General features: G+C 38.9%; 1 protein-coding gene across 15 annotated transcripts in view; it reads right to left on the bottom strand.

Moving 5' to 3' along the window:
* Positions 1 to 12,948, bottom strand: part of LOC122864200 — a 77,299-nt gene that overhangs the window by 45,670 nt on the left and 18,681 nt on the right. For 11 of the 15 annotated variants that reach the window (XM_044171433.1, XM_044171453.1, XM_044171436.1 and 8 more), the window contains exon 1: positions 2,270 to 10,586. The exons of 2 other annotated variants lie outside the window; for them this stretch is intronic. In XM_044171433.1, coding sequence (XP_044027368.1) covers positions 6,177 to 7,478 — 1,302 coding nt within the window. In that variant the 5' untranslated portion in view covers positions 7,479 to 10,586 and the 3' untranslated portion in view covers positions 2,270 to 6,176. Of the gene's footprint in view, positions 1 to 2,269; positions 10,587 to 12,948 lie in introns of those variants that run through there. 2 more of the 15 variants (XM_044171413.1, XM_044171423.1) reach the window with 2 other exon arrangements.

Here is a 12,948-nt window from a genome sequence, read left to right as displayed (position 1 = left end):
CCTGGAAATGTGATGTCCAAAATCAATATACTACATTCCCAATCTAATATGCTACATATGCCCATACATACATGTACATATGCCCATGTACCTTAGGGTCTAAGATGCTGACCATAAATATACATAGATTCCTTCTTAAAGAAATTTCCTGTTGTTTCCTCTTGTCCATTCATACAGCAGATGATTTTGAATGTCTGAGTCATTGTTTCTTTCTAAATGATAACCAAGTCCTGTCATTAGTCAACTGCATTTCACTGTGTAGCTGTGTCTGGCTGTGCCTTTGATATATAAGATTCTAGAATGTTGATGCATCATGAATAGATGAAAGGTCCTGCAAAATTCTGTGACACACACACACACACACACACACACACACACACACACACACACACACACAGTTGTGTATCCATCACTTCAGAGGACATTACATTGACTTATATTAATTTGCTGGAGACTTACCTAACCCCAATCATTGTTTCCCCTATCTTCCCTATTCCTTTCTTAAAGAAAATTCCTGTTGTTTCCTCTTGTCCCTTCATACAGCAGATTATTTTGAATGTCTGAGTCATTGTTTCTTTCTAAATGATAACCAAGTCCTGTCTAGTCCAACTGCATTTCACTTCTGTAGCTGTGTCTGGCTGTGCCTTTGATATATAAAATTCTAGAATGTTGATGCATCATGAAGGCATGAAAGGTCCTGCAAAATTCTGTGACACACACACACACACACACACACACACACACACACACACACACACACACACACAGTTGTGTTTCCATCACTTCAGAGGACATTACATTTACTTATATTAATTTGCTGGAGACTTACCTAACCCCAACCATTGTTTCCCCTATCTTCCCTATTCCTTCTCACTCTTAAACATCAGAAATAACTTCACCAGAACTCCATCTTGAGCCTGAGAAATTACAAACCTAGACAGGAGGGTGGATGTGGCATGAGCATTAAAGTCAAATGCCAGTTTCCAAAACCAATAGGATACTGCCACTTTGGCAATAATAAAGTAGGTTTCCTGTCAAATAAATGACACTGATAGTTAATAACGTCCAAAATCAATATGTCAAGATGCACACAAAATGCAAAACTTTCATATTGGTAAGGAAACTTGATTTTGAAGGAAAGGTTTGGAAAAAGTCCTGGAAGTGTAACTTCCAAAATCAGAATTCAAACTTTCCAAACTAACATGCAAACTTCCAAAACCAATAGTGTACTGCCACTTAGGCACAAATGCAGTAGGTTTACTGTCAAATAAATGACAATGATAGATAATAACTTCCAAAATCAATATGTCAAGATGCACACAAAATGCAAAACTTTCATATTGGTTATGGATTGGTTTAGGAAGTCAGCATAGTAGATTTGGTATGTGAAGGACCTGGTAGTGTGACTTCCACATTCATAATGCAAACTTCCAAAACCACCTAGGGTACTGCCGCCAATAAAGGCTGCCTGTCAATTAAATTACACTAACACATAAGAAGTTACAAAATCAACATGTAAACTATCACTACACATACAAAACTTTCATATTGGTTTTGGAAGGGAACATATTGGTTTTGGAAGTCAGCATACTGGATTTGGAATGTAATGTCCAGGAAGTGTGACTTCCACAATCAAACTTCAAAATTTCCAAGGCCAAATGCCAACTTGACCAAAACTTCAATAGGGTTACTGCCACCATTGCAGGCACAAATACAGTAGGTTTCCTGTCAAATACATGACACTGATAGATAACAACTTCCAAAAATATCTTAAGCTTGCCTTGTACCTTTTTGGAGGGGATTAAGACAGCTCAAACCATGAACTGCAACATACCTGGTGTACCTTAATTTGGCCAAGAAATTTCCTGTTTTCCTCTTGTCCATTCATCCAGCAGATGATTTTGAATGTCTGAGACGCTGTTTCTTCCTAAATGATAACCAAGTCCTGTCCAGTCCAACTGCATTTCATTTCCTAACAACGTCATTTCCTTTCATTTACTTTTCTGCCCGTAATAAAGGCATAAACTTGTCCCCCAAATGCTTCAATATGCTAACCTTCAAAACCTACTAAAATTCATCTACAGATGCACATAAAGCTAATTATTATGTTACACTAACATACAACATCTTCCACAATCAATATCTTAAGCCACACATTGAATGTGAAACTTCCACACTGATTTTGGAATTGTATTGTTTTTTTAAGTTAGCATACTAGATGGGCAAGACGAAAGACCTGGAAATGTGATGTCCAAAATCAATATACTACCTTCCCAATCTAATATGCTGAATCACAGATATTAGAGCATTGTTAAAAGAAGGGGTAAGAGATCCCCTTGTACATTCTTCATTATATACTTCTGTTAGGATGGGTGCAAGTAAGTCTATATATTGTTCATAATATTCAACAGGGAGCCCATCTAATCCTGCTGATTTTCCATTCCGCATAATAGATACAGCTTTTCTGACTTCAAGTTCTGTTATTGGACCTTCTAGCAAACTCACCTCTTCTGAGGACAGTTTAGGTAGTTTGAGATTGGAGAAAAAACTTAGCAATTCTTCTTGTTTAGGATTAATATCAGCTGTGTATAATTCCTTATAGAACTGCTGCAATACATCATTTATTTCCTTTGTTGAGGTAACTATTGAACTTCCTTTCTTAATAGCGGCTATTAAATTGCATGTATTCTTTTGTTTCAACTGTCTGGCTAGCAGTTTACCAGTTTTCTCCCCATCTTCATAGAAAGCAGCTCCCAGTCTAAATAAGGCATATTCTACCTTTTTATTATACATTTCCTGAAGTTCAAATTTAAATTTACAAATATCTTGATACAATTGATTTGAAAAGTGTTTGGATAATTCTTTTTCATAATTCTTAATTTTGTTATCTAATTCCTGTATTCTGTCCAGGTCCTCCCTTTTCCATTTCGATGCATAGCCTATTATCTTTCCTCTTACATATGCTTTAGATGCTTCCCATTCAGTTGATCTTCTATCAGTACTACCAGTATTGATTTCAAAAAAAGACTGTAAATCTTCTTTTAACGATAAACTAAAGGCCTCATGTGATAGAAGTGAAGTGTTTAATCTCCATCTGCCTTTTCTCTCTTTATCGCAGTTAATATCAATGCCTAACTTCACAGCGGCATGATCTGATAAAGCGATAGCATTTATTTTGCAATGTGTAACATGCTTTGTCAAGGTATTCGAGATCAGAAACATATCAATTCTGGAGTGGGATTTATGACAATGTGAGTAAAAGGTATATTCCCTCTCGTGCGGATTCACTAGACGCCAAATATCCACTAACCCATTATCTTCACTCATCATATGAATAGCTACTCTGTCTATGCGGATGCGGTTGGTTACTAAATTTACTTTTGTCTAGAAAAGCATCCCAAACTTGATTAAAATCTCCGGCCAGGATTATTTGACCTTCCATTTCCCCTAAGGTCTTGTTTACTTCATAGAAAAAACTAGGATCCCCTATATTTGGTGCGTAGATGTTACACAACACCACTGTGATACCGTTTATCTGGGCCTGTACACAGACCATTCTCCCTTCACAATCTTTGACCTCACCAATCAGGCTAAAATTTAATTTCTTGTTCACTAGTATAACAACGCCATTCCGCTTGCTGGAAAAAGAGCTATGGAATACTTGTCCGACCCATCCATATTTCAATTTTAGAGCCTCTTCCCCTTGAAAGTGTGTTTCCTGGATAAATGCGATGTTTATTATGTATCAAATAAGCCATAACTTTGCCTCTTTTAATAGGATTCCCACAGCCTTTTATATTCCAAGACATGCATGTAATATAATTCCCTACCATAATGTACTATGTAATATCAAGGGGGAAATAAATAAACAGATAGAATGGGATGGGGAATGCCAAAGCCACTGTCGTGTATATAACGATAGACCTATATGTATATTGCAACCTAGCAAGTATAATAACAAATTTTTAATAGTAAACTTTGTCATGACTGAACCTTTTTTCATAGAAAAATTACAATAAACAAAACCAACACAATTAAGTAACATAAAGTGCTCCCGTAAAACGCAAACTGGGAGCTCTGACCGATCTCCGGTCTCCAAACCAAAACAAAAAAACAGAAAAGCAAAAACAGTTGCAAATATAACATGCAACAACAGAAAATAACTCCTTCTGGTCCGCGGGTCACTCCTCATGCAGCCGGTTGTCGCTGTCCAGCTGCACGCTGCTCGGGCAGCACCTCATCTAAAGTTCAGAACCCACTCGCGATTAATTCCTACTCATGGTTGACTTTATGTTCCTCACCATCCGTAAGCATTACGGTCTTAAAAGGGCATACCTGTTTATGTCTCATTATTGCGCAAAGTGCTGATGAAACGCTCCGCTTCCTCGGTGCTGGTAAAACTACGGTTTCTACCTTTCCAGGTGAATCTCAGGATAGCGGGAAAAGCAAGCGTGTACCTCACATTTAGCTGTTGGAGCGCTTTCTTGGCAGGCAGAAACATCTTTCTTTTTTCAGCCAGTTCCCTCGTCATGTCGGGAAATACGGATAATTTAGCATCTTCCCATTCAATTCCACGGCGCTCTCGCGGCTCTCCAGGCTCACTTTCGCATCAGTCTGTTTTTCGGGCGGGCTCAAATCTGCTTTGGCCTCCATCGGAGGTGGAGTACGCCTGGTCGCCATGCGGTTTGCTTCCTTGAAATATTTGGATGTCGTTGTCATCGCAGTACTGACGGAAAAACGTGATTAAGTTCCTAGAATCCGGATCATGGACGTTGTCAATGTCTTTTTTTCAACAAAATGTCAACTATTGCGTCATAAATTTTATATTAATTTGCGAGTGGATAAGAGCTTATCTAAAGCGCCGCCATCTTGCTTGAGGTACTCCAGAAGTAGCAAGAGATCCCTTCTTAAAGAAAATTCGTGTTGTTTCCTCTTGTCCCTTCATACAGCAGATTATTTTGATAATGTCTGACTCATTGTTGCTATCTAAATGATAACCAAGTCCTGCATTTCACTTCTGTAGCTGTGTCTGGCTGTGCCTTTGATATATAAGATTCTAGAATGTTGATGCATCATGAATGCATGAAAGTCCTGCAAAATTCTGTGACACACACACACACACACACACACACACACACACACACACACACACACACACACACACACTCTCACAGTTGTGTTTCCATCACTTCAGAGGACATTACATTGACTTATATTAATTTGCTGGAGACTTACCTAACCCCAACCATTGTTTCCCCTATCTTCCCTATTCCTTCTCACTCTTCCACATCAGAAATAACTCCATCAGAACTCCATTTTGAGCCTGAGAAATTACAAACCTAGACAAGAGTGTGGATGTGGCATAAAGGCATAAACTTGTCCCCCCAAATGCTTCAATATTCTAACCTTCAAAACCCACTAAAAATCATCCACACATGCACATAAAGCTAATTATTATGTTACACTAACATACACTATCTTCCACAATCAATAGCTTAAGCCACACATTGAATGTGAAACTCCACTGATTTTGGAATTGTATTGTTTTTTTAAGTTAGCATACTAGATGGGGAAGGCGAAAGACCTGGAAATGTGATGTCCAAAATCAATATACTACATTCCTAATCTAATATGCTACATATGCCCATAACTGAGCCCTCTTTCCCCCATTTCTTGGAAAAGGCACTTCACTCTAACAGTAAAGGGAGTGAGAAACCCAATGGGGTCAAATATGCGGGCTGATGGTTGTAGTACACCTCTCTTTGTGTTTTCCTTGTCTTTTAAAATGTTCATTAGTCCTCTTTGGTCAAACACAAAATTGGCCTCCTCTGGTCTCCACACGAGTCCTAGAACCTTGAGCACATTTCCACAGGACTCTGACTCTCCAGTGCACTGTACTCCTTTTTCTTTCCACATTGCTCTCAGATCAGGTGAGTTGGTTACCTATTTGCACAGGTTCATGCCTGCCTGACAGAGAATGTCCTTTGCTGCTGTTGTCACATGTGCTGCCTCCTGCACATCTGGTGAGCTCCAAATGAAGTCGTCAACATACAAAGAGTCTCTGAGTGTCTGTGCTGCCTTGGGTTGTACTGTTTCAGATTGTTTGAGATGTTTTCCTATTGCGGCAGCAAGCAAGAATGGGCTGGGAGACACTCCAAAAACTACTCTGTTCATTCTCAGACACGTACCTCATTTTTACAGTCTTTAGTTGGAGGTCCGTGCAGCCACAGGAACCTAACAGCGTCTTTGTCCTTTTCAGAAAGAGAGATCTGGAGAAAAGCCTTGGTTATATCTGCAGTGAATGCTATCTCATGCAGTCTGAACTGAATAAGCACGTCCAGCAGGTTTGGGTTTAGGTTGGGTCCACTGTACAAACAGTCATTGAGTGATGAGCAACCTTCCTCATGTGATGATGCATCAAATACCACTCTAAGTTTTGTTGTGGCCTTGTCTTCTCGTACAACAGCGTGATGTGGCATGTAATATTTCACAGTCTCTTGTTTCTCTGCCACTGTTGTATCCTCTATTGCATCCTCACAAATGCCTTGCTGGAGGTAGTCCTGTATAACATTGTTGTACCTCTCACACAAGGTTGCATCAGTTTTCAGTTTTTTCACAAGACTCTCAAAACGTCTCTTTGCTACCCTTAAGTTGTCTTGAAGTTGTGTCTTATCAGCTCGCCATTGCAACTCTACTTGGCAGCGGCCATTTTCAAAGGTGGTTGTCTTTTCAAAGTCTCGTAGGACATCCGAGTCCTCTGGGCTCTCTGTCTGACTGACTATGCCCAAGGACTCCACTTCCCAGAATGCATGTAGCTCTTTAGAGATCTGGGTGTCTTCAGTCAAACTAATGTGCATGCAAGTGGTGTCTGTAACACTGGAGGTAGCCACTGGCCCCTGTAAAGCCCACCCAAAAATGCATTCAACTGCTACAAGTGAGTTTGTAACCTTTTGGACCGTACCAGTAACTGCCTGCCAGTAGAAATCTGCTCCTATTAACACTTGCAACTCTTGGTCGTTAGCACCCTCTAGTGGAAAGTCTGCAAGCTGCAGCCCTCTTTTCTTTATTTCAGTTTGAATGGGCTCGCTCGGGACCTTAATCAGAGCTGTACACACCTGAGGAGTCTCTACTGCCTCTATCTCAAGTCTCTTTTCAGTGTTCCACATGTTCTCAAGCTGAACTCTCACAATATTGCATTTCTCTGTCACAGGAGAGGTGGAACCAAAAACATGGAGGTTGAGTGTCTCTTGCCTTACAACTGGCAACCCTAGTGCTCTGACTACGCTTCTGTGAATGAAACTACGCTGGCTGCCTCCATCTAACAGACAGCGAGTTATCTTTCTCTCTTTTGGGGCTAAAATCCATGCCTTAACTGTCTGAAGCAGTACTGTCTTCTGAGTATCTGTCTTAACCTTTACAGAACTAGTCACAGAAGACAACACAGCATCTGTAGTAGTCCCACTGTTCATAGTTGTCATCTGTTGTTGTGAGCCCTGCAATAGTTCTAGCTGCTGCTCCAGTCAAATAGCATCTGAGGTAAGAAAACTTATCTGTCTTGCATAACGCATCATTTTCGTGAATAGCTGTTTCATACTGAGACCAGAATTCCTGCCACTGGCTTATTTCACCATCATATTTGGCTATCATTAGCTTGGGAAGTTTAACAGTCTGTCTGGATTGGGATGCATTTGATCCGGAGCTTACGTCGCTGACTCGCCCTCTCACGGTCTTCCTCGTGTCCATTCATGCAGCAGATGATTTTGAATGTCTGAGTCGCTGTTTCTTCCTAAATGATAACCTAATAAGTCCTGTCCAGTCCAACTGCATTTCACTTTTGAAGCTAACAATGTGGTTATAGTTATATCCAAGTTAAAGGATAGGTTCACATCAAGTATGTCTTAACAAAATACTCACATTTTCATATGCAAATTGAAAGCAAAGTCGGTCGCTTAAATTGTTCCTCTTGTGCATACTGACTGCCAAGAGATCCCTTGTTAAAGAAACTTCCTGTTGTTTCCTCTTGTCCCTTCATACAGCAGATTATTTTGAATGTCTGAGTCATTGTTTCTTTCTAAATGATAACCAAGTACTGCATTTCACTTCTTTAGCTGTGTCTGGCTGTGCCTTTGATATATAAGATTCTAGAATGTTGATGCATCATAAATAGATGAAAGGTCCTGCAAAATTCTGTGAGACACACACACACACACACACACACACACACACACACACACACACACACACACAGTTGTGTTTCCATCACTTCAGAGGACATTACATTGACTTATATTAATTTGCTGGAGACTTACCTAACCCCAACCATTGTTTCCCCTATCTTCCCTATTCCTTCTCACTCTTCCACATCAGAAATAACTCCACCAGAACTCCATCTTGAGCCTGAGAAATTACAAACCTAGACAGGAGTGTGGATGTGGCATGAGCATTAAAGTCAAATGCCAGTTTCCAAAACCAATAGGATACTGCCACTTTGGCAAAAAAAAAAGTATGTTTCCTGTCAAATAAATGAAACGTAACGGAAGTGTAACTTCCAAAATAAGAATTCAAACTTTCCAAACTAATATGCAAACTTCCAAAACCAATAGTGTACTGCCACTTAGGCACAAATGCAGTAGGTTTACTGTCAAATAAATGACAATGATAGACAATAACTTCCAAAATCAATATGTCAAGATGCACACAAATTGGAAAACTTTCATATTGGTTATGGAACGAAACGTATTGGTTTTGGAAGTCAGCATAGTAGATTTGGTATGTGAAGGACCTGGAAGTGGGACTTCCACATTCATAATGCAAACTTCCAAAACCAACTAGGGTACTGCCACCAATAAAGGCTTCCTGTCAATTAAATTACACTAACACATACATGTCAACTATCACAACAAAAATACAAAACTTTCATATTGGTTATGGAAGGGAACGTATTGGTTTTGGAAGTCAGCATACTGGATTTGGAAGGTAATGTCCAGGAAGTGTGACTTCCAAAATCAAACTTCACAATTTCCAAGGTCAAATGCCAACTTCCAAAACCAATAGGGTACTGCCACTTAGGCACAAATACAGTAGGTTTCCTGTCAAATAAATGACACTGATAGATAATAACTTCCAAAAACTTCCCCTGTACCTTAGGGGTTTAGACAGCGACCATCAACTGCAACATACCTGGTTCGAATTTGGCCAAAACCTTTGTTGGATTACTTTTCCTTCAGTAATAAAGGCATAAACTTGTCCCCCCAAATGCTTCAATATGCTAACCTTCAAAACCCACAAAAAATCATCTACAGATGCACATAAAGCTAATTATTATGTTACACTAACATACAACATCTTCCACAATCAATATCTTAAGCCACACATTGAATGTGAAACTTCCACACTGATTTTGGAATTGTATTGTTTTTTTAAGTTAGCATACTAGATGGGGAAGACGAAAGACCTGGAAATGTGATGTCCAAAATCAATATACTACATTCCCAATCTAATATGCTACATATGCCCATACACATGTACATTTGCCCATGTACCGTAGGGGTTAAGATGCTGACCATAAATAGACATAGATTTCTTCTTAAAGAAATTTCCTGTTGTTTCCTCTTGTCCCTTCATACAGCAGATTATTTTGAATGTCTGAGTCATTGTTTCATTCTAAATGATAACCAAGTCCTGCATTTCACTTCTGTAGCTGTGTCTGGCTGTGCCTTTGATATATAAGATTCTAGAATGTTGATAAATCATGAATGCATGAAAGGTCCTGCAAAATTCTGTGACACACACACACACACACACACACACACACACACACACACACACACACACACACACACACACAGTTGTGTTTCCATCACTTCAGAGGACATTACTTTGACTTATATTAATTTGCTGGAGACTTACCTGGTTCGAATGTGGCCAAGACCTTTGTTGCATTTCTTTCGCCCTCATTTCCTTTCATTTCTTTTCTGTCCATAATAAATGCATAAACTTGTCCCCCAAATGCTTCCATATGCTAACCTTCAAAACCCACAAAAAATCATCTACAGATGCACATAAAGCTAATTATTATGTTATACTAACATACAATATCTTCCACAATCAATATCTTAAGCCACACATTGAATGTGAAACGTCCACTCTGATTTTGGAATTGTATTGTTTTTTTTAACTTAGCATACTAGATGGGGAAGGTGAAAGACCTGGAAATGTGATGTCCAAAATCAATATACTACATTCCCAATCTAATATGCTACATATGCCCATACACATGTACATAAGCCCATGTACCTTAGGGGTTAAGATGCTGACCATAAATAGACATAGATTTCTTCTTAAAGAAATTTCCTGTTGTTTCCTCTTGTCCATTCATGCAGCAGATGATTTTGAATGTCTGAGTCATTGTTTCTTTCTAAATGATAACCAAGTCCTGCATTTCACTTCTGTAGCTGTGTCTGGCTGTGCCTTTGATATATAAGATTCTAGAATGTTGATGCATCATGAATGCATGAAAGTCCTGCAAAATTCTGTGACACACACACACACACACACAAACACACAGTTGTGTTTCCATCACTTCAGAGGACATTACATTGACTTGTTGTGTTTGTTTCCATCTTCCCTACTTCTCACTCTTCCACAGAAATAACTCCATTAGAACTCCATCTTGAGCCTGAGAAATTACTGTGGCATGAGCATTAAAGTCAAATGCCAATTTCCAAAACCAATAGGATACTGCCACTTTGGCAATAATAAAGTATGTTTCCTGTCAAATAAATGAAACGTAACAGAAGTGTAACTTCCAAAATAAGAATTCAAAATTTCCAAACTAATATGCAAACTTCCAAAACCAATGGGGTACTGCCACTTAGGCACAAATGCAGCAGGTTTCCTGTCAGATAAATGACACTGATAGATAATAACTTCCAAAATCAATAAGTCAAGATGCACACAAAATGCAAAACTTTCATATTGGTTATGGAAAGAAACGTATTGGTTTTGGAAGTCAGCATAGTAGATTTGGTATGTGAAGGACCTGGAAGTGGGACTTCCACATTCATAAAGCAAATTTCTTAAACCAACTACGGTACTGCCACCAATAAAGGCTTCCTGTCAATTAAATTACACTAACACATAAGAAGTTACAAAATCAACATGTCAACCATCACAACACATACAAAACTTTGAAATTGGTTTTGGAAGGGAACGTAATAGTTTTGGAAGTCAGCATACTGGATTTGGAAGGTCATGTCCAGGAAGTGTGACTTCCACAATCAAACTTCAAAATTTCCAAAGCCAAATGCCAACTTCCAAAACCAATAGGGTACTGCCACTTAGGCACAAATACAGTAGGTTTCCTGTCAAATACATGACACTGATAGATAATAACTTCCAAAAACTTCCCCTGTACCTTAGGGGTTAAGACAGCGACCATCAACTGCAACATACCTGGTTCGAATTTGGCCAAGACCTTTGTTGCATTTCTTTTCCTTCAGTAATAAAGGCATAAACTTGTCCCCCCAAATGCTTCAATATGCTAACCTTCAAAACCCACAAAAAATCATCTACAGATGCACATAAAGCTAATTATTATGTTACACTAACATACAATATCTTCCACAATCAATATCTTAAGCCACACATTGAATGTGAAACGTCCACACTGATTTTGGAATTGTATTGTTTTTTTAAGTTAGCATACTAGATGGGGAAGGTGAAAGACCTGGAAATGTTATCTCCAAAATCAATATACTACATTCCCAATCTAATATGCTACATATGCCCATACACATGTACATAGGCCCATGTACCTTAGGGGTTAACATGCTGACCATAAATAGACATAGATTTCTTCTTAAAGAAATTTCCTGTTGTTTCCTCTTGTCCATTCATCCAGCAGATGATTTTGATTGTCTGAGTCGCTGTTTCTTCCTAAATGATAACCAAGTCCTGTCCAGTCCAACTGCATTTCATGTCTGAAGCTAACAACGTGGTTATAGTTATATCGAAGTTAAAGGATAAGTTCACATCAAGTCTTTCTTAACAAAATACTCACATTTCCATCTGCAAATTGAAAGCTCGGTAGGTCGCTTAAATTGTTCTTCCTGTGCATACTGACTGCCAAGAGATCCCTTCTTAAAGAAAATTCCTGTTGTTTCCTCTTGTCTCTTCATACAGCAGATTATTTTGAATGTCTGAGTCATTGTTTCTTTCTAAATGATATCAAAGTCCTGCATTTCACTTCTATAGCTGTGTCTGGCTGTGCCTTTGATATATAAGATTCTAGAATGTTGATGCATCATGAATGCATGAAAGTCCTGCAAAATTCTGTGACACACACACACACACACACACACACACACACACACACACACACACACACACACACACACACACACAGTTGTGTTTCCATCACTTCACAGGACATTACATTGACTTATATTAATTTGCTGGAGACTTACCTAACACCAACCATTGTTTCCCCTATCTTCCCTATTCCTTCTCACTCTTCCACATCAGAAATAACTCCACCAGAACTCCATCTTAATCCTGAGAAAGTACAAACCTAGACAGGAGTGTGGATGTGGCATGAGCATTAAAATCAATTTCCAATTTCCAAAACCAATGGGATACTGCCACTTTGGCAACAATAAAGTAGGTGTCCTGGCAAATAAATGAAACTGATAGTTAATAACGTCCAAAATCAATATGTCAAGATGCACAATGAATATATATATACCAATATATTGGTACTAGATTTGGAAGGTAAAAGTCCTGGAAGTGTAACTTCCAAAATCAGAATTCAAACTTTCCAAACTAATGTGCAAACTTCCAAAACCAATAGTGTACTGCCACTTAGGCACAAATACAGTAGGTTACCTGTCAAATAAATGATACTGATAGATAATAACTTCCAAAAACTTCCCCTGTACCTTAGGGGTT

The sequence above is a fragment of the Siniperca chuatsi genome, linkage group LG2 (assembly GCF_020085105.1).
Source record: "Siniperca chuatsi isolate FFG_IHB_CAS linkage group LG2, ASM2008510v1, whole genome shotgun sequence".
In the NCBI taxonomy this organism is placed as follows: domain Eukaryota; kingdom Metazoa; phylum Chordata; class Actinopteri; order Centrarchiformes; family Sinipercidae; genus Siniperca; species Siniperca chuatsi.
This window is presented reverse-complemented; position numbering and strand designations above follow the sequence as displayed.